At 35.3% G+C, this 19,817-nt stretch overlaps 2 protein-coding genes and 1 long non-coding RNA gene across 3 annotated transcripts in view; 2 read left to right on the forward strand and 1 right to left on the reverse strand.

The window, feature by feature from the left end:
• LOC123566684 (unconventional myosin-Ie-like) overlaps positions 1 to 19,817 on the reverse strand; it is a 102,238-nt gene that overhangs the window by 43,152 nt on the left and 39,269 nt on the right. The window contains exons 8-11 of the mRNA XM_053549097.1: positions 17,236 to 17,403; positions 15,786 to 15,956; positions 15,206 to 15,286; positions 3,288 to 3,355 (exon numbers count right to left, since the gene is read on the reverse strand). Coding sequence (XP_053405072.1) covers positions 3,288 to 3,355; positions 15,206 to 15,286; positions 15,786 to 15,956; positions 17,236 to 17,403 — 488 coding nt within the window. The remainder of the gene's footprint in view (positions 1 to 3,287; positions 3,356 to 15,205; positions 15,287 to 15,785; positions 15,957 to 17,235; positions 17,404 to 19,817) is intronic.
• Positions 72 to 6,365, forward strand: LOC123566686 (tripartite motif-containing protein 45-like). Its single transcript, XM_045360993.2, has 2 exons — positions 72 to 201; positions 1,653 to 6,365. Exon 2 carries the CDS (start codon positions 1,681 to 1,683, stop codon positions 2,875 to 2,877), a length of 1,197 nt encoding a protein of 398 aa, XP_045216928.2. The 5' UTR covers positions 72 to 201; positions 1,653 to 1,680; the 3' UTR covers positions 2,878 to 6,365.
• On the forward strand, positions 6,412 to 13,185 carry LOC128558996 (uncharacterized). The gene is made up of 2 exons (XR_008372012.1): positions 6,412 to 6,821; positions 12,047 to 13,185. It is a non-coding gene; the product is annotated as an uncharacterized LOC128558996 (long non-coding RNA).

The following is a 19,817-nucleotide window of genomic DNA, read 5'->3' on the forward strand; positions in this document are numbered from 1 at the left end:
TCAAAACTTAATTTAAAGATACTATTTTGTAAAATACATTCTTAAACTTATTTTACCACAGTCTCACATGACAAGGACGTAAACTGATATGATCATCACCAATAGAGACCACAAAATAATTACAATAAAAACATCCGATAGAGATTAGAACAGAGGTGTTTAAACTCTAATTTAAAAACAAGAATTGGAAGTTCTCTTCTGGTAAGTGAGTTAAAACATTTATTTATTATTTAGTATAGAATATTAAACATAAGCAGGGGACTTACAGATCAAAATTTAAACTTTTAAGGTCAACCAAAGTTCATGCCATTATGTTCTGTCAGTGTTAGAAACAAAAGTCATGAAGACCTGTATCAAACACCTGATCTAGTTCTTTAAAGTTATTAAAAAACCTCTGGCCTTACCATAAATAACACAGTATATAACTTGAGCAAACCTACATAAAGACAAATATTCTGGCCATATCTATGTAAATCATAGAAAATGTGGCATTTAGGGAGTAGACAAAGTTTTCTCTGATTTCATATAGTTACAAAGCGATAGTTTTAAGATGGTACCAGTTCTGGTAAAATGGGAGAAACTGTTTACGGCATAAATGGCAGTGTTTTTTCTCTCATTTTTGGGGGAATATGGTCATACTTTTTTGTAACAGTCAAACCAACTGACTGAACTACCAACTGATTAACAAACAGTCAGATTGCTCATATAGAATGATTTATTTTATGTTTTCCAGTGAATTATAGTTCTCTCAGGAAATAAAAGTGATAACCCACAGTTTTGAAACAGCAGATTATCATTTTTTTTTTCATTGTTTTTGCCGAACTAGTTCCGGTCCTCCGTCGCGATTGAAGTCAAATTGTATTCCGAGCGTTACGGATACCGGGGACCATAATGACGATGACGTCGTTAAAATGACGTCATTTGCGTTATGCTTTCTGTTGACCTTACCTGCGATTTTCATCATTTTATAAAATACGCGACAAAAGAAGAGTTTTACACATGAAATAAAAAGAAAATTTGTTTGTGTCAGTGAAATATTTCACTGAAACAAACAAATATCCTCTATATAATCTGTCTTTATTAGTCAACTTTTCAGGGGTAAAAGTAATAATAATATTTAAAGTACTGATTCTCAATCAATGTATGCAATATTTTTAATATACAAAATATATATTACATTTTTGAACGACCTACTAACTTCAATCTGGTTCTTTTAAAATCTTTCATTGAAACTATCTTATTAGTTTACAATGAAAACAATTGTAAAACCTATAATTTGGTAACTGACACCACAGATAAAATCTTTATTCTTTTTAATAAAAAAACATTACTTTAATAATGTTATCTATTCAGACCTAAGGACAATAATTACATGGTTCAATGTAACTGACACGACACATACTATAAATGATTTCTGTTACTGTTGTTAAACTTCTAATAGAAAGCATGGTAAAATATGAAATAATAATTTAATATTCATATTAGCTGTCATGTCTAACTTGTCCTCGGGGCATACTACCAAAGCACAATTTTCGACAGTCAATCATTGTCCTATAGCTATGAACTATTACAGTACAGTAAACAATGTCAAATAATATAGAGAAGAGATAACAATGACAATTTATAAGGAACATGTTTATTTTACATTTCAGTTTAGACACGGCTGCACCAGGAAAACAAATGTACACAACTTTTTCATCATCGACTAAGGGGTCTGACGAAGACCAAAAGGTTTATTGCCAGCCCTGTGACCTTGACGGTCCTAGACTCCCTGCCCATGGTTACTGTGTTGACTGCAAGGAACATCTATGTGAGAACTGCTTTACAGTTCACAAGAAACAACGTCCGTCAAGGCATCACACACTTCTAGATAAAAACAGCATGCCACAAACCATTTCTTCAGTCTCTCTTCATGGAAGCCAGCCTGACAACCTTACCAAACCTTGCCCTAAACACATGAAAGAAATGATCAAGTTCTACTGTCAGAATCATGAAACACTACTCTGCAGTGTATGTGTTACACTTGAACACACGGGTACATCTTGTAAAGTCAACTACATCCCCAATATTTCTGGCCAGGTCATAAACAGCAAGGAGCATCAAGATATCTTGAAAGCTATGGATACCATAACTGAGAAATGTCGCAAGAAATCAGAAGATGTGAAGAAAATAACCGCTAAGTCAACCAGTTCTTTGACAGATGTATTGGCTGATATAAAGAAGTTTCGGAAAGAGATAAACAAAAGACTAGATGAACTGGAAAAGCAAGCTGAAAATGCAGCAAAGACCATTCAACAAGAAAATAACAAGAACCTGAAGACAATAGAAACAACTTGCAATGATGTAACCAAGTCTTTGAAGGCATCATCTGATACCATTAAGCATCTCAACACATCCAAACAAGCAGATAAACTTTTCGTGGAGCTAAAATTAGCTGAGAAAATGATCAAAGATTATGAGAAACGTGTCCACCACCTAGCAGCATATGATGTCAAGGAGTATAACTTTATACAGAATGAAGCAATATCAACCCTTCTTGACAAGGAGAGGTCACTGGGTACATTCTCCGGACAAACTTCTCATCAGGGTAAAATCTGTGTAAAGACATCAAAAGATGAAGGAAGATGCTGGATAACAGGAATGACTCTCCTTACTCCTGATCTACTTATCATCACTGACTATAACAACAAGGCTGTTAAAATGGTGGATACCCGCAGTCAATCTGTTATTGATCATATGCAACAAGATACTAAGCCATGGGGAGTTACCTCAGTTAACAGTACAGAGCTTGCTGTCACCTTGCCTGACAAAAAAATTATCCAGTTTATATCAGTCTCCTCAAACAAACTTAAGAAAGAAAAAAACTCTAAAGGTTGATGGAGTGTGTTATGGTATAAGTTGCTATCAGGGGAAACTTGTTGTCTCAATTCAATATCTTGCAAAACTCCAAATTCTTGATACTAAAGGTACTATACTGACAACAGTCAGAGGAGGAAACATTTTCAGCAAGCCGTTATATGTTACTACTAACACTAATTCTATCTATGTATCTGACATGGAAATGAAAACAATTACAAGGTTAAACTGGCAGGGTGAGGTGGCTGGTAGTTATGGTGGTATGACCGGGCCTTCTGGTATAACACTGTCAGATGAAGGAACTATTTTTATGTGTGACAGACAGAGGCATGTTATAGAAGAGGTTGCAGAAGACTGTTCAACAGGAAAAGTTAGGTTTGAGGACCTCCATGGACCCTATAGTGTCAGTTGGTGTGCTGAAACAAGCAAACTGTACTTCAGCTGTTACACTGATCAAGACAAACAAGACAATTTTCTTCAGGTCTTCAAGCTGCCATAACTAAAACAAAACTCATCAACAGTTTAACCAGTGTATAATGTGAAATCATTTATAATCATCCGTTATCATTTGCTAATTATGTGATCGCATCAATCTATGAACTTTAATCCCAATAAACAGGACTATTTGTATTTATTCCTCAAGATAAACATCACAAGTTTTAAAACAGATTGTAATTGTTATCAATTACTGAAAACAGGCAGAACACGCGTAATATGATACTATGGCTGGCACAAATAATTAGGATAGTTTTAGAAGATTTTCGATTCATTTAATGAATATTCTTATATTAAAATGGTATTCATTTCATAAAATAATTGGACAATATGATTTTTTTCCTTTACAGGAGACATAATGAGCCGCACCATGAGAAAACCAACATAGTGGGTTTGCGACCAGCATGGATCCAGACCAGCCTCCACATCCACGCAGTCTGGTCAGGATCCATTCTGTTCGCTTTCAAAGTCTATTGTAATTAGGGAAACTGTTAGTGAACAGCATGGATCCTGACCAGACTGCGCAGACAAGCAGGCTGGTCTGGATCCATGCTGGTCGCAAAGCCAATATGTTGTTTTTTTCATGACGCGGCTCAATTACCGATCATCAGGAATCAGCATCTTAAGATAAACTTTGAACAGTGTATCAATACTTGCCATAATTATTTGGGATGGCAACGGGTACCGATTCTAGTACTTGAGTTCTTGCTGATAGTTTCAACTGAGTCTCGTTTACTCATTTAAAGTGGTTTCCATAACCAGTAATGCCATATGCAGTATTTGTTCACTATTAATGGGAGATAATTCAAAATCATTTAATATAATATAGTTGTTTCACCATAGCTCCTGTAAGCAGGGATATAATGTTTCAAAATCATTTTTTGTTGGATACAGTTGTATATAATAACTTTGTGCTAACAATAGGGATGGGAACGAATACTGAAATCAATATTCGAATATTCGGTTTGCCATATTCGAATATATTCGAATATTCGGTTTGTTTTAATGGAAGCTTTAAATTCTTATTAAGTGATTGGCATATACATAACGTATTCATTTGTTTAAAGCGTGTACCATCGTACGTAATAAGGCCAAAACATGTTTTTTCGGGTAACCCAATCCTACCTAGCAAATCCCGCCGATCCTAGCGTTTTATTTCACGATTCTGTCAGTATAATCATGAACAGATTTAACTAATTCAGTGTTTTAGCTTCAAAATGATACAAAAAATCAAAACGATTATAATTTAGACCGTCGCAATTTTATCTAAAAATAGCAGGTCGTCCCATTTAAACACGTGACGCGCTGTTGTATTACCGCCGCCATTTTGAAAATTTTCAATCGGCGAGTAAAAATCGTCGTGTAAAAAGCAAGTAAAGCAGACTTAAACCTCCTTCAACATGAACTTATGATTCAGTCATATGTTATTTCTTGATTTTATTATAAAGTACTTCAAAATTTAATTCGAATACGGCCGATGGCGGATGAAAACCGATTCTGCGGATGGTCTGAAACGTCGTACAAAATATTGTGAAAAGATCGACAATATCTACAAGTTTGGTATTGTTTTCGAAAAAAAAGTTCTACAACTTGTTACATAAAACAGGCGCCAATAAAAATGAACGAAAGATAAAAAGATATCACATTTACGCCTAATACAAACTGTTAATCCGTAGCGATGACCCCAGGTAATTATAATTGCATTGCAATTTTCTTGTTAATTGGACATCTTTTGACATGCATCTGGCACATTGATGCCTGTTGCAAACTGTTAATCCGTAACGATGCCCCCTGCCAATTATGCATTGATATTTTCTTGTTAATTGGACATCTTTTGATACGCGATAAACAAACATGACATGGTTTTATTCTGTAGAATTAACATGCTCATGTTGCCCAAAATCAATGATACTTATTTTGAAAAAAAAAATACAATAATTTACGAATATTCGAATTTGATTTTCATATTCGAATATTCGACCGATTTTCGAATATTCGAATATTCGAATATTCGTTCCCATCCCTAGCTAACAACATAACACAACAAACATTCTACATAGCTAAATGCTATACTGTACCTGAAAGGGTGGATGGACACTTATCAAATTTAAACATAAGATAATTAATTAAATTATCAAAACACTGGGTGGTGTGATTTTCAAACTGTTTAAGATTTAAGCAGTACTGCAATAAGCCGCATGATTACAATTTACAGTGATCATGATTTGGCAAACACACATTACATGTCATTAGTTATTACTGACCATTGTGCATCAATTCACACCTCCGTGTTTGAACAATCTGTGTAACTGATCGAAACAATGACAGGTAAACACTTTGGTGTCCTTTAATTTAAATTGATGTGTTTCTAGTCTTTTTTTTTATATTTTTCCTCCCGAGTACTTGATTACTAAATTACGTATCCAATACTCAGAACACCAAGCGAGTACTCAGTTAACCGTTGCTATCCCTAATAATTATCACATCATGCAATCATCCATGTTCATACTTCATGTCTTTGTTATTTAATCATGGTCTCTGCATACAGGACTGGAGAACACCTTTAATAGGTACAGAGCTCCTTAACTAGAGAAAACCTTAGCCATGGAGCACCTTAGCTATATAGTACCATAGCTAGAGAGTACCTTAGCTAGAGAGCATCTTCGCTAGAGAACATGATATCTAGAGAGCATCTTAGGTATAGAGTACCTTTAAGCTAGAAAACACCTTAGTTAGAGTGCATCTTAGCTAAAAGCACATTAGCTACAGAGCACTTTAACTTTAGGATGAAGCTACAATCAGATCATTGGTGCTCTTTTTGGCAATTCAGGTTCCAAAATATGTAATTCTGTAATTTTAAAGATTGTTTTTGGACTCAGGAACAAGATAGTGAAATAAATTAATTTCAGACAGACAAATTCCTCTACTTAATTGGGTATCTGCAGAGAAAGATTTTATAAATTAATCAATTAAGGATGATTTTCAGCCTTTGAAATGAATAAATGATATTTAAAGAATAATGTACCTTCTGTTTTATGTATTATGAAAATCCAATATTAAAAATTATTTTGCCTAAAAATAATTACATTTATTTTCTCACGAAATGAATGGATATCTTGTTGCTAGGTGTGTAAACTAGAAACTATCCTTGTTGTCAAGTAATCTGGTTTTGTGATTTATTGGTTACCTGTCTAAACACAATAGAGTAATGATGAACGCCTTAGCGTCTGGGAACCACTCAAGCGTTATATTAACTTCGGATCACGTGCAATATTCACAGTTGAATTTAAGGTGTACTGGCTAGCGTTTCAGATCGATGTTAAATTGAATAGCTAGATTTACATGCCACGTGGACGATACAGAGCGCGCCAGGAACGTAGAGGCAAGCCAGCTTGTTTGGAGGATGTCCAAGGAAAGCAAACAAAAGACGGTGGATTTGCCAATAAATCTCATGCATCAAACAAATGCTGGTAGGTCTTTTGCTATTGATTTGAAACACGCAAATAATTTTGTAGTCTAATAATTACCGTTCTTCTGTTGAGAATCTAAATATGGGGTGTGGCGGCCCTAATTCTTATGAATTGCAGATTCGAACCAAACCATTAGAGTTTCTCGTTTAACAACTGTAAAATTTGTTTTTCTGGTACTTCCAAAACACGAGATTCACAAATAGCATTTCCGCTAACTATTCGCAAGGTGCTCGTAGAGCAAGTTAGTGACGTCACGTTGCATAGGACGAGGATACTTTGCACATTTATTTCTAGCAATTAAATAGCATATTTGCAGAGGGTCTTACATTAATCTCGCCTTGGAATCTAAAAGGGACCGTTGAATTGTCTAAATAGTGAATGGCCCAGTATCATGAGTATGCGGGTTAAGTTTGGACGAGTTTATCGGAACTGGGCAGAAAGATTTTAAGGAAAAACTAGCGTCTTAGATAGTAGATAAATTTGTTTTATTTTTTATACTAGTAGCTTTATGTCAATTGATGTTAAAGTAAGTTTTTATCATACATGCGCTTACAATCACCGGCTGTCATCCTGCGATAAGTAGCACAGGACCGGGAGAATCCGCCGGCATACGTGAAACGTAGGCACCTGCACAAGTCTGACCAGTTACACAGCATAGTTCTATCGGGATCTTAAAATCAGCAAATTCACTAGTCAAAATTTATGATTTAGAAGTGCTTACAAATTTGCCCTGAATGATCTCATTAATGTATACGAGTCCACGTGCATTCAAATAATAAGAATTTAAGATCCACTGTTTAATTTCAGATTGGATAAAAATCTAACAAAAATAAAGAGGTCGAATTTGTTAGGGTTGCATGTCGACCTTTGAAATGTTTTTCTTTGTAATACAGGTAATATACAGCTATACAAAGTTGTCAGGTGTAAATTTAGGCTGTTCCTGGATAAATTGGTTCGCGCAATGTTATTTGCAAACTTATTTATACAATATCTTTTCAGCATAGTTTTTAAGGGATAGATGAAAAATTGCCTAATATTGCAGAAACAAAGAGTGATTGAAATGTAACCAAATACATGGATGTAGATTTACATACATATTGCTATATCAATTCAATAAAATGTTAAGACATTAAACACATTGTCTTGGCCTAGAATATGTCACGGTCAATTTCAAATTAAATTCTTGTGTACCTCTTATTTTTCATGCAAATCGTGTATAGTTACCGTCATTGAATACAAACGAATACAGTTCTTTAATATATAGTTATAAATAGAAAATGATAACGTTATTAGAACAGTTGATTATGCTTTTCTTTTCTTTATATTAAATCTGGGTTTTCTTTACAGTCAGTCAGTACGATTCAAAAGTAGTACAACTGTTTTGTAATGGATAATTGTTTCAATATTAGATTCCCCTTTTATCAAAGATATCGTTACAAAAAATCTTACTTTATCTTTTTATTCATATCGACGTCAAATGCTCACAAGAGGTTTTAAAACAAAATGCATGCGGTCTTTTGTGTTAAGAAGTTGAAATGTATTTAACAGTTTCTTTTTGTTTGGTGTTTTGGACCCATCCGATACGGAGAATGTTGCATTACTGCGTTTTGTTTTGGAGTTGGAGAGGAATTTTTTGTCAAAGCTCGAACTTTCGTACATGACCATTAGCTACATTAAATGTTTGAGAGGCTGTTTTGCATTTCCTGTAATACATATAGTTTAAAGTAAACAACGCTCAATTGGTCTTAAGCATTTCTTGTTTAAAAAAAAAAAAAAATCTGGGGCGGACCGAGTTAGTAATGTTATGAACTTGTGGTCCAGCCCAACTATTTCATTATTCTTAGAAAGTTTTGTTTTGTATATACAGTACATGTATTTGTTTTTAAAAAAGGAAGGAAGGTTTAATTGAATTAAGTCAAATCACCTTAATTATATTAATTAATATAGTTTGGGATTATATCGGTATGACCATGAGAATATTAGAGTAAAATAAATAAATAAATAAATATATATATAAATAATGTGGTTAGCTTTTCTGCAAAATTTAAGGATTGTCATTAATTCTTGATAGACATTTGTTTCGAATTCTAACATACAGCTGTTATATATTTATTTTGAAGGGCTTTACTTCTAAGGTTACTTGTGTCAGGTAACATGTTATTTTGGATGGTATTCACGGGGGATAACAGCAGATATAACTGTTTTTTTCAATTGTTCCCCATTGACAGTGTCACTGTTTGTTTTGTAATTAAAGATTATAATAGAATATCATAGTTGTAAATATAAGATAAGCTGGTATGTTTTAGGCCAATTCCAACATCGCGTATCATATTGTTCTTAACATTTCTTTTAAATTATCAAATTCTATTACAACATACTTGGCTGTTCAGGACAAGTTTATCATTTGTGTAGCGAATTTAGAAGGTTGTCACAGGAACGGGTAATACTGGGTTTAGTTGATCATACCAGTTGTCCGCTAAGTTATATATTTAAAAACAAAAAAATCGTCTTATTTTTGGTCTGGTCTGAGTAGGCGAACTGTCAACACCAAATCATTTTCGAATAGATCATATAACACATGTCAACGATATAAATTTGTATCACGATAATCGGTATTCGATGTTTGTAAGTCACATCAGACATCAAAAGAGCAAACCAGTTTTAAGCTTCTGCTTTATAAAGGTCAATTGTAGCCGCAGTCTAAAACTTCTGGAATTCTTTTAGAAATGCGACACAACATTGTGTAAGTGTTGGCAGGGTCAAAACGGGTTTTTAAATCAGTGTATGTAGAATTTACAAATTAGTCAAAATTATTCCATGTTCAGATTCTTTATATTTATGACGGGGCAATCTTAGCGAGTAGGGATATTGTCCATTATGAAAACTTATCTCAATAATTCCGTGGATCGCGCAAAATTTGTTGGATTAAGATCATCATTACCGAATTTGCTATATAAACAATTTAAGTCTAAATACATTAAATATTTCTTTGGAATTGACAAAACTTAACTGATACTTTTACTAAAGACAGACATGTCAACGTCATTTATAGGCATTGGATTGAATTCGTATTCGTGTGCGTGTTAAGATTTTGAAACACCATATAAGTTTCAAGTTTATTCATAAGTTCTCAGTTTATATACATACAAAAATACGAGATAAATACAAGTTTTTCAAAGAAAACATTTCATTTAGTCACGCAAATATGAAGGCAACACATTGACTTTGTTTTGAGGAAACTATTTATAGATATTCAAACACGATTACAAGGTTAAAATTAGGTCAGATTATGTCAGTCAGAGAAGTGTGTCGCTAACCGAAGCGAAGTGTAATATTGAAATAGACACGTGCATGCCTGATCATTTATTCGTAATGGGACTTCAGTGCGATTGTGCAATCTATTTATAGAATGGTTTGTTGGTGCTACTGGACCGAAGAAATCTATTGTATGTACTATTAAGATTTGTATAGAAGTGAATTGTATTATATCGTCATGTCTAATACGACTAATTTCCGAACTCGTTGAAAGGAGACAGTTTTTATCGCCTAAATTAATGGGGTAAGAGGTTGGATTCAGATTTTAAATAGATTAATTGGGACATAATTATTTAACTCAAATTTGTATTCAAAGCAAATAAATTTTACATAATCTATTACTTATTTCGTTCAAAGGTTGAACCTGAGTTGTATTATACACCATTATCACGAAAACAACGATTTGGTTAAAAGTTCTTTCTAGATAAAAAGGTCTTATACACAGGTTTAACGTGATTTCATTTAATCTGCACGTGATGTTGGCAAGATTTTGCCGTGCATGTCATGTCTGTTAAGTTGCCAATTTATTTATATTTAAAGTTACATGGTTCAATTAGGTTCGTTTATAGAACAAATATGATTGTGATAAAAGTACAATATTTGATTTAAGAAATCTTACTCAGAATTTTTGGGGGATAAATTTTGGCAAATTTATTGTGGCCGAGAAAAATTCTGTCGACCGCGGGGGCGATCGGGCGTGCTTACGAACGTTGTCATAGTATGGATGTTACTGTGTAAAAGGTATTGCTCTAGTGCTTTGGCAATATCTGACTAGCCTTGCTTAAATGTGTCATAGCCTTGCTTATGTCATAGCCTTGCTCATTATAGTATAGTTGCCTTGCTTAGAATTACAGTACGTTGCCTTGCTCCGTTGGTCCGCTAAATATTCCTTCATTACTTTGGCAGCCAACCGTCGAGTTATGGGGAATGTTTAATTTACTGTGGTGTACTGTAGCCTTGCTCCGTTGGTCCGCTAAATATTGTGGTGTACTGTAGCCTTGCTCGCTTTGCTTAGAATCACAGTACGTTGCCTTGCTCCGTTGGTCCGCTAAATATTGTGGTGTACTGTAGCCTTGCTCGCTTTGCTTAGAATCACAGTACGTTGCCTGGCTCCGTTGGTACGCTAAATATCCTCATTACTTTGACAGCCAACCGTCGAGTTATGGGGGTGTTTGGTTTACTTTGGTGTACTGTGGTATCCCTTGCGTTCGTGTGGTGCTGACTGTTGCTTCCACAGCAAACCGTGGAGTAATGATGTGGTGCTTTACAGGCGCGTCTGGTTTCCTCCCGGTCGACAGGGTTGCTACAAACAATGGAGTGGCCAAACTTTGCCATACTATTTATAATAACTTTCATATATAAGTATGAATTACATAATTAAAGTTGTTGCTTGTAGTATCATATGCACCTATAATCAGTATAGCCTATGTGAATGTCATAATACCTAAATGTACAAATAAACATGTAGTAAACTGTGAATATTGCAGTTGTTTCTTGTGTAGAATTTCGGGTAGTAAAATAATAAAAATTATTTTGCCTAAAATAATTACATTTATTTTCTCACGAAATGAATGGATATCTTGTTGCTAGGTGTGTAAACTAGAAACTATCCTTGTTGTCAAGTAATCTGGTTTTGTGATTTATTGGTTACCTGTCTAAACACAATAGAGTAATGATGAACGCCTTAGCGTCTGGGAACCACTCAAAGCGTTATATTAACTTCGGATCACGTGCAATATTCACAGTTGAATTTAAGGTGTACTGGCTAGCGTTTCAGATCGATGTTAAATTCCCCACCCGCCACACCCCAATAATAAAAATTTCTGTTGTTATGCTAAAACTAATTATATTATCGCATTTTAAATTCTGCTATGGCAATCTGACTGTTCTGTGAAGTACTTATGTTACAGATGATATGCTGCCATTTGGATGTTAACATCGGAAGTGAACAGAATGCAGGCACCTTACACAGATACAAAATTGAACAGATTCCTGGGCTACAAATCAATCGTGAAACAGACAAATCCAATTTGGTATTAACTTTTTCCAGATGGCTGATGATGAGAAACCTAGATGACAATTTACCAAGTTATGCATTGAGGACCAAAAGAAAAAAAGAAAAAATATAGACATTTTAGTTATACTGATAAGAATTTATTTAAAGTGAATCTAAAATTCAAATTAATCTTCTTTATCTTTATACTGATGTCACTCCTAATATATTAAGGGCCGAGAAAAATTCTGTCGACCGCGGGGGCGATCGGGCGTGCTTACGAACGTTGTCATAGTATGGATGTTACTGTGTAAAAGGTATTGCTCTAGTGCTTTGGCAATATCTGACTAGCCTTGCTTAAATGTGTCATAGCCTTGCTTATGTCATAGCCTTGCTCATTATAGTATAGTTGCCTTGCTTAGAATTACAGTACGTTGCCTTGCTCCGTTGGTCCGCTAAATATTCCTTCATTACTTTGGCAGCCAACCGTCGAGTTATGGGGAATGTTTAATTTACTGTGGTGTACTGTAGCCTTGCTCCGTTGGTCCGCTAAATATTGTGGTGTACTGTAGCCTTGCTCGCTTTGCTTAGAATCACAGTACGTTGCCTTGCTCCGTTGGTCCGCTAAATATTGTGGTGTACTGTAGCCTTGCTCGCTTTGCTTAGAATCACAGTACGTTGCCTGGCTCCGTTGGTACGCTAAATATTCCTCATTACTTTGACAGCCAACCGTCGAGTTATGGGGGTGTTTGGTTTACTTTGGTGTACTGTGGTATCCCTTGCGTTCGTGTGGTGCTGACTGTTGCTTCCACAGCAAACCGTGGAGTAATGATGTGGTGCTTTACAGGCGCGTCTGGTTTCCTCCCGGTCGACAGGGTTGCTACAAACAATGGAGTGGCCAAACTTTGCCATACTATTTATAATAACTTTCATATATAAGTATGAATTACATAATTAAAGTTGTTGCTTGTAGTATCATATGCACCTATAATCAGTATAGCCTATGTGAATGTCATAATACCTAAATGTACAAATAAACATGTAGTAAACTGTGAATATTGCAGTTGTTTCTTGTGTAGAATTTCGGGTAGTAAAATAAATGGTCAGCTAATGATGTTATTAACAACTGAAAGGGGTACAGTAACGGCACTCTATCATTTCTGTGTAATTACACACTCTTGTTAAGCAATTCAGCAATCTCTGGACATAAATAATGTTAAACTCAAACATGGCTTTCCATAAAACATGGCTTTCCATAAACACAAGGGCCATGAAAGTCCAGTCTTTCTCCCAACTCAATTCTTGCTTCTTCAAACTTGACCTAGCTTTCAGAACGAAAAATAGTCTGACAAAGTTTCACAAAAGAACAGGTAGAAAAATTGGCCTCTGTAGTATTAAGGCATGAACACATTAAACAGCTGGTCTTCTATATCCCATTGAGAAACTTCAACACATTAAACAGCTGGTCTTCTATATCCCATTGAGAAACTTCAACACATTAAACAGCTGGTCTTCTATATCCCATTGAGAAACTTCAACACATTAAACAGCTGGTCTTCTATATCCCATTGAGAAACTTCAACACATTAAACAGCTGGTCTTCTATATCCCATTGAGAAACTTCCAATGGCCACAGCACATTCAATGACCCATTGTAAATGTATGCAACTGACATGGTCTTGAAGAATACTGTCAGTACTGAACAAAAGTCAAAAGAAAAGTGGGGGTCATGTTCAATGCAATAAAAATATTTTCAGTCAAACAAATGCTGTAAAACCAGCTAAAAGTGAGACCAAAAATTGTAATAGCTATGTATTATCCAAGTTTCCATGACATATTCTGTAATGCTATCATAATGTCAAGCATAGATCTGTCATGTGATTTCATCAAAAAATTGCAACAAAAAAAGGAAAATAGCTCTTCAGAACAAAGAACAAAACACTGAGAACTATTTGAATCCACCAGTATATGACTACCATATTTTTAAAACTTACTGTCTGTATACCTTAACTAAGAACCTTATCTGACAAAGTGACTTACTTCTTTTACCTCAGATATCCAGTTTGAACTCGATCTAGATCTAGATTTTATATGGACATTTTTGCAAAATTTCACGAAGATCAGGTAGAAAATATGGCCTCTTGTGTGTAAATAAGGTTTGAGTCAAATCCATTTTGTAATAGCCATAGAGTAAAAATGCATAAATATAAAATACAATCAGAATTTCCCAGTGTAAAAGGGACATGAATCAAAGTTTCAAGGTTCTAGGTCTGACAAGTGATTCTCAAGGAATAAATCAGAATTGGCTTTCCATGTTCCAGCCCCTGTGACCTTGACCTTTGACAGTATGACCCCAACAGCAATAGGGGTCAGCTACTCTCCATGTCCATCAAGACTGTTGAATGTCAGTAGGAGTTATAATTGCTATATGCCCGGGGACATTAAATTACATGCACATAAAGCATACACTCAAAGCCTGGGGTAAGCCTAGGGTAAAACTTTATCCCTTTCAACTTTTGATTTTGTGGGGTGGGGGCACATAAAAGTTTTTGCGAATTTATCAAGGTACCTTATGAATTTTTGTTGTTGTCTTTTTATTTTACACATTTTAACAGCTCCAGTTATATTTCCTATGGATCAACCCTCGTAACCTCCAAAGTTTAGCCTTCACACCCCACCCTTCACAATACATCCTTCAAATGCCAATCTTCACATACCAGCCTTCACATGTTACCCTTCTGACTACTAACTTCATCTGCCAACCTTCACACACCAGCCTTCACATGCTACCCTTCTGACTACTAACTTCATTTGCCAACCTTCACGTGTTACCCTTCTGACTACTTACTCATTTGCCAACCTTCACACACCAGCCTTTGCATGCTATCATTCACATGCCAGCCTTCACATGCCAGCATTCACAATTACAGCCTTCACAGTGCTAACCATTACAGTATCAACCTTCACACACCAGAGTTCACATACCTGCCTTTACACACCAACCTCCACAGGCTAATGTATTTCATACCAGAATGGCAACTAGAAAACTGATATTATTTATTTAAATAAGACTCACCTTTCCCGCATAATGATGTATAATGAAACCTATACTAGTTCCATTGTAATGTTCGTGACTTCCAACAGCAGCACCAAGTTTCTGAAATAAACACAGCAATAACAATACAGTAAAACCTGTCTTAAGCAGCCAGCCAAGAGTAGGAAAACACGGCTGCATACAGTAGGTGACTGGTTAATGCAGGTAATTTATAGAATAAATGAGCATTTTGGGTAATGAGACACTTGCTGCTTAAGACAGCTCGGCTGCTGAATAGAGTTGACCGCTAAATCAGGTTTTATTGTACTTTTTTATAATGTATCTACTATTAAACAAATACTGCTTTATTTACAATCAATTAAGAGCATATACGGCCCATCTTATAGTTGATTTCTTCATTTTTGATGAAAGCAGCCTGTTTGTATGCTTTGTTGGGTTTAATATTGTTTACAAACATCTATCAACAGTGTTTAAAGTGTTATAAGTATAAACTGCAGTCAGTTCAATAAACCAGAGATCCTATATTTCTCAAGACAATATGTATCGTAGGACGAACTTGTAATAACTTAAGAGAACTATACTGTAAATAATGTTCTTTTACCTGTAACAGGGTCATGTCAGCACCCTCAGAGACAGCATGTAGCGTGGCACAAACATCATCCAATACACACATGATACCTGGCGGATTTTTCATCTCTATAACATCACAGACAATCTTGTTGTTGAAGTAATCTATTGGTGTCCATTTTATACCTTCTTGTACATACTCTTCCTAGAAGCAGAAAATGACAAAACAATATAATACAGTGACATCAAATACCGAGCAAAACCTGTCGGCCAATTTTCTTTGTATCCATGCCAATAACAGTGGGATCCAAAGATCCTGTTTATTCCATGTGATGTCACTATGAATTCACTGCTATTGTCATGTATTCATTCTGGGCCAGTTCAAGATACATTTTTTATTTTAAAAAGGACTGTCCAATATTTTTATGAGTTTTTGTGATTTGAGATTGTGATTAAAGATTTAGAGCTAATTCAATATTTTCTTTTTTCCTGAACAAGTTTAAGAATATGACAGGTACTTTTTTTCTAATTGTATTCATAATAACAGGAGTTTTCTTTACTTGGGCACTGACTGGGCAAGACTGAAAAATATAGTTTGAACTAGAACTGAATCTCATATTAAAGGAAAATATACTTTCATTAGAAAGGACTTTCCATATCTCTAAAATATCACCGTTTACTATTATATATAACTCTAATTATAATGAAATTCAAAGGTTGGAAAAGGGTATTAAACAACAAACACTGTGATAGGTTAAGACTATTTCAATTTTCAGATGTACTGGTTTTGGTCTTATCAAGACCTTCTTCAAAATAAAATGACTGAAATTTTAGACACTAAAGTATACAGCTCTAAACAATGGAAAACACAACAAGAGCTGTCAGTTGACAGCGCGCTTGACTATTCTCAGTGTTTGATAGTATAATATAAGCTATGAGTTAAACTTTAACGTTACAATAAGCATATTCTAAGTCGAAAAGGGGCCATCATTTAGTCAAAATGCTTGATAGAGTTGCCTCCTTTTTACAGACTGGGGTCATGATGGTAAACAAGTATGCAAAATATGAAAGCAATATCTCAATGGACTTTGAAAATATTTGGGGTGGTACGCAAACTTTACCATTAAATTTTGTGTGACGCTAATGCTAACGCCGACGCCAGGGCAAGTAGGATAGGTCCCCTATACTTCAAATAGTCGAGCTAAAAATGTTTAAACAGATACAGAAACCACTACCAGGTCCTGTACCCATACTCCTGCTTACCTGCAATACTTCCACAAAATTTCTATGTTTAAGATGACACACAAATTTGACGACTTATAAGCTAGAGTTATGCAACTTGTCATGACGCCAAAGACATGTGTGAAGTTTGAAAGCATTTAGCCATGCAGGTTTCTCACCGCCGAGAGTGTTATTACAAATACTCTTCTATCTGAAAATTTTCAAACAGTCAAACTTAACATGACAAAACTTTAAGATCTTACCTGTTCTGCTTTTAAAGTTAATTCTATGAAGATCTGTTGTAGTTTCTCATTAACATAATTTATACAGAACTGTTCAAATCCATTCTTCTGAAAGATCTCAAATCCATATATATCCAATATACCAATGTTGATCTCTTCCTGTTCCTTTCTCATAGCTCGGTTCACTGACTGAAATAATCAAGTCTAATATTATGAATCCGAGTTTGGGAACCAGTCTCAGAATAGCAACATTTGATTGACTGTTTCTGAGCACACATCTGAAACTGACCAATGGCAAAGCAGTCTTAACAGACTGGTATCTTTTCTAAGTTTTACCAATTTGAACCTGGATGTCTGAAGTTTTAAGACTAAACAAGAGGACCATGATGGTCCTGAATCGCTCACCTGTCCCCACATGACCCAGTTCTGAACTGAGTACGATGTCGTTTTTTTCTATTATTTGACATAGTGGCCTAATTTTTGAGCTCATGTGACCCAGTTTTGAATCTGACCTAGATATCATCAAGATGAACATTCTGACCAATATTAATGAAGATCCTTGAAAAATATGGCCTCTAGGGAGGTCAAAAGGTTTTTCTATTTTTAGACCTACTGACCTAGTTTTTGACTGCAGTTGACCCAGTTTCAAACTTGAACTAGATATCATCAAGATGAACATTCTGACCAATATTAATGAAGATCCTTGAAAAATATGGCCTCTAGGGAGGTCAAAAGGTTTTTCTATTTTTAGACCTACTGACCTAGTTTTTGACTGCAGTTGACCCAGTTTCGAACTTAATTAGATACCATCAAGATTCAAGATGAACATTCAGACCAACTTTCATACAGATCCCATGAAAAATATTACCTCTAGAGAGGTCACAAGGTTTTTTTATTATTTGACCTATTAACCTAGTTTTTGATGGCACGTGACCCAGTTTCGAACTTGACCTAGATATCATCAAGGTGAACATTCTGACCAATTTTCATGAAGATCCATTGAAAAGTATGGCCTCTAGAGCGGTCACAAGGTTTTTCTATTTTTAGATCTACTGACATAGTTTTTGATCGCAGTTGACCCGGTTTCGAACTTGATCTAGATATCATCAAGATGAACATTCAGACCAACTTTCATACAGATCCCATGAAAAGTATCGACTCTAGAGAGGTCACAAGGTTTTTGTATTATTTGACCTACTGACCTAGTTCTTGATGGCACGTGACCCAGTTTCAAACTTGACCTAGATATCATCAAGGTGAACATTCTGACCAATTTTCATGAAGATCCATTGAAAAGTATGGCCTCTAGAGAGGTCACAACGTTTTTCTATTTTAAGACCTACTGACCTAGTTTTGACCGCAGTTGACCCGGTTATGAACTTGACCTAGATATCATCAAGATGAACATTCAGACCAACTTTCATACAGATCCCATGAAAAATATGGCCTCTAAAGAGGTCACAAGGTTTTTTTATTATTTGACCTACTGACCTAGTTTTTGAAGGCACGCGACCCAGTTTCAAACTTGACCTAGATATCATCAAGGTGAACATTCTGACCAATTTTCATGAAGATCTGTTGAAAAGTATGGCCTCTAGAGAGGTCACAAGGTTTTTCTATTTTTAGACCTACTGACCTAGTTTTGGACCGCACTTGACCCAGTTTCGAACTTGACCTAGATATCATCAAGATAAACATTCTGACCAACTTTCATAAAGATTCCATGAAAAATGTGACCTCTAGAGTGGTCACAAGCAAAAGTTTACGGACGCACAGACGACGGACACCACGCGATCACAAAAGCTCACCTTGTCACTTTGTGACAGGTGAGCTAAAAACAATAAGTTCTTTTTAATTCCAATTTTATTATTTTGGATCCAGTTCTTTTTCAAGTAACTTTGACCAATGGCACAGTAGTTTTTTTACAGTTCTGAAATTGATCAATGGAAAAGTAAGTTTCTGAGATTGGATTCAGTTCTTCTTCAAGTGAGCAAATCCAGAAAAAGCAATGGGAACGTACTTCGGTAAAATAATTTTTTTTCAGCAGTATTTAAATCAAACACACTGTCAGTCTATAAACTGTCCACCATTTTAACAGAAATCGTTTATATGTGCTTAGTTAACTAGACGATGTCACTTATGACAGCCTGACAAGGGACAGATATGAATAGTGGCACAATTTACATAGATTTGTGTGCCTTCAGTCAACAATGTAGGTACAAACATAATATTGATAATAATAAAGCCTTGATGATAAAGGAAAATCTGCGATTCCTTTTCGAACATTTGTTCAGGTGCAGACATACTCAAATCAACATCTAAGCCTAAAAAGATGGTAACAGCATTGGCACAAAGAAGCAGTCAATCTCCAATTTATGCACTGACATGAGAAAATGCTGATTAAAACCAAGCTTCATGCTAAGATTAATTACGCGCGAGGGTGGTATGCTAAAGCCTTAAATATACATTTAACAGTAACAGAAGCGAACTATGATAACCTCTTTACCTGAAAACACTGAACAGAAAATTCGAGGGCTTGGCGCAAAACTATTGTATCTTGTTCTTTATTTATATACACTTACAATAGTTTTGCACCAAGCCCA

This window comes from Mercenaria mercenaria, chromosome 8 (genome assembly GCF_021730395.1).
Source record: "Mercenaria mercenaria strain notata chromosome 8, MADL_Memer_1, whole genome shotgun sequence".
NCBI classification, from domain to species: Eukaryota; Metazoa; Mollusca; class Bivalvia; order Venerida; family Veneridae; genus Mercenaria; species Mercenaria mercenaria.

Excerpts from the sequence above, each read along its gene's own strand:
- LOC123566686 (XM_045360993.2), top strand. The coding sequence starts at position 1,681 with ATGTACACAACTTTTTCATCATCGACTAAGGGGTCTGACGAAGACCAA.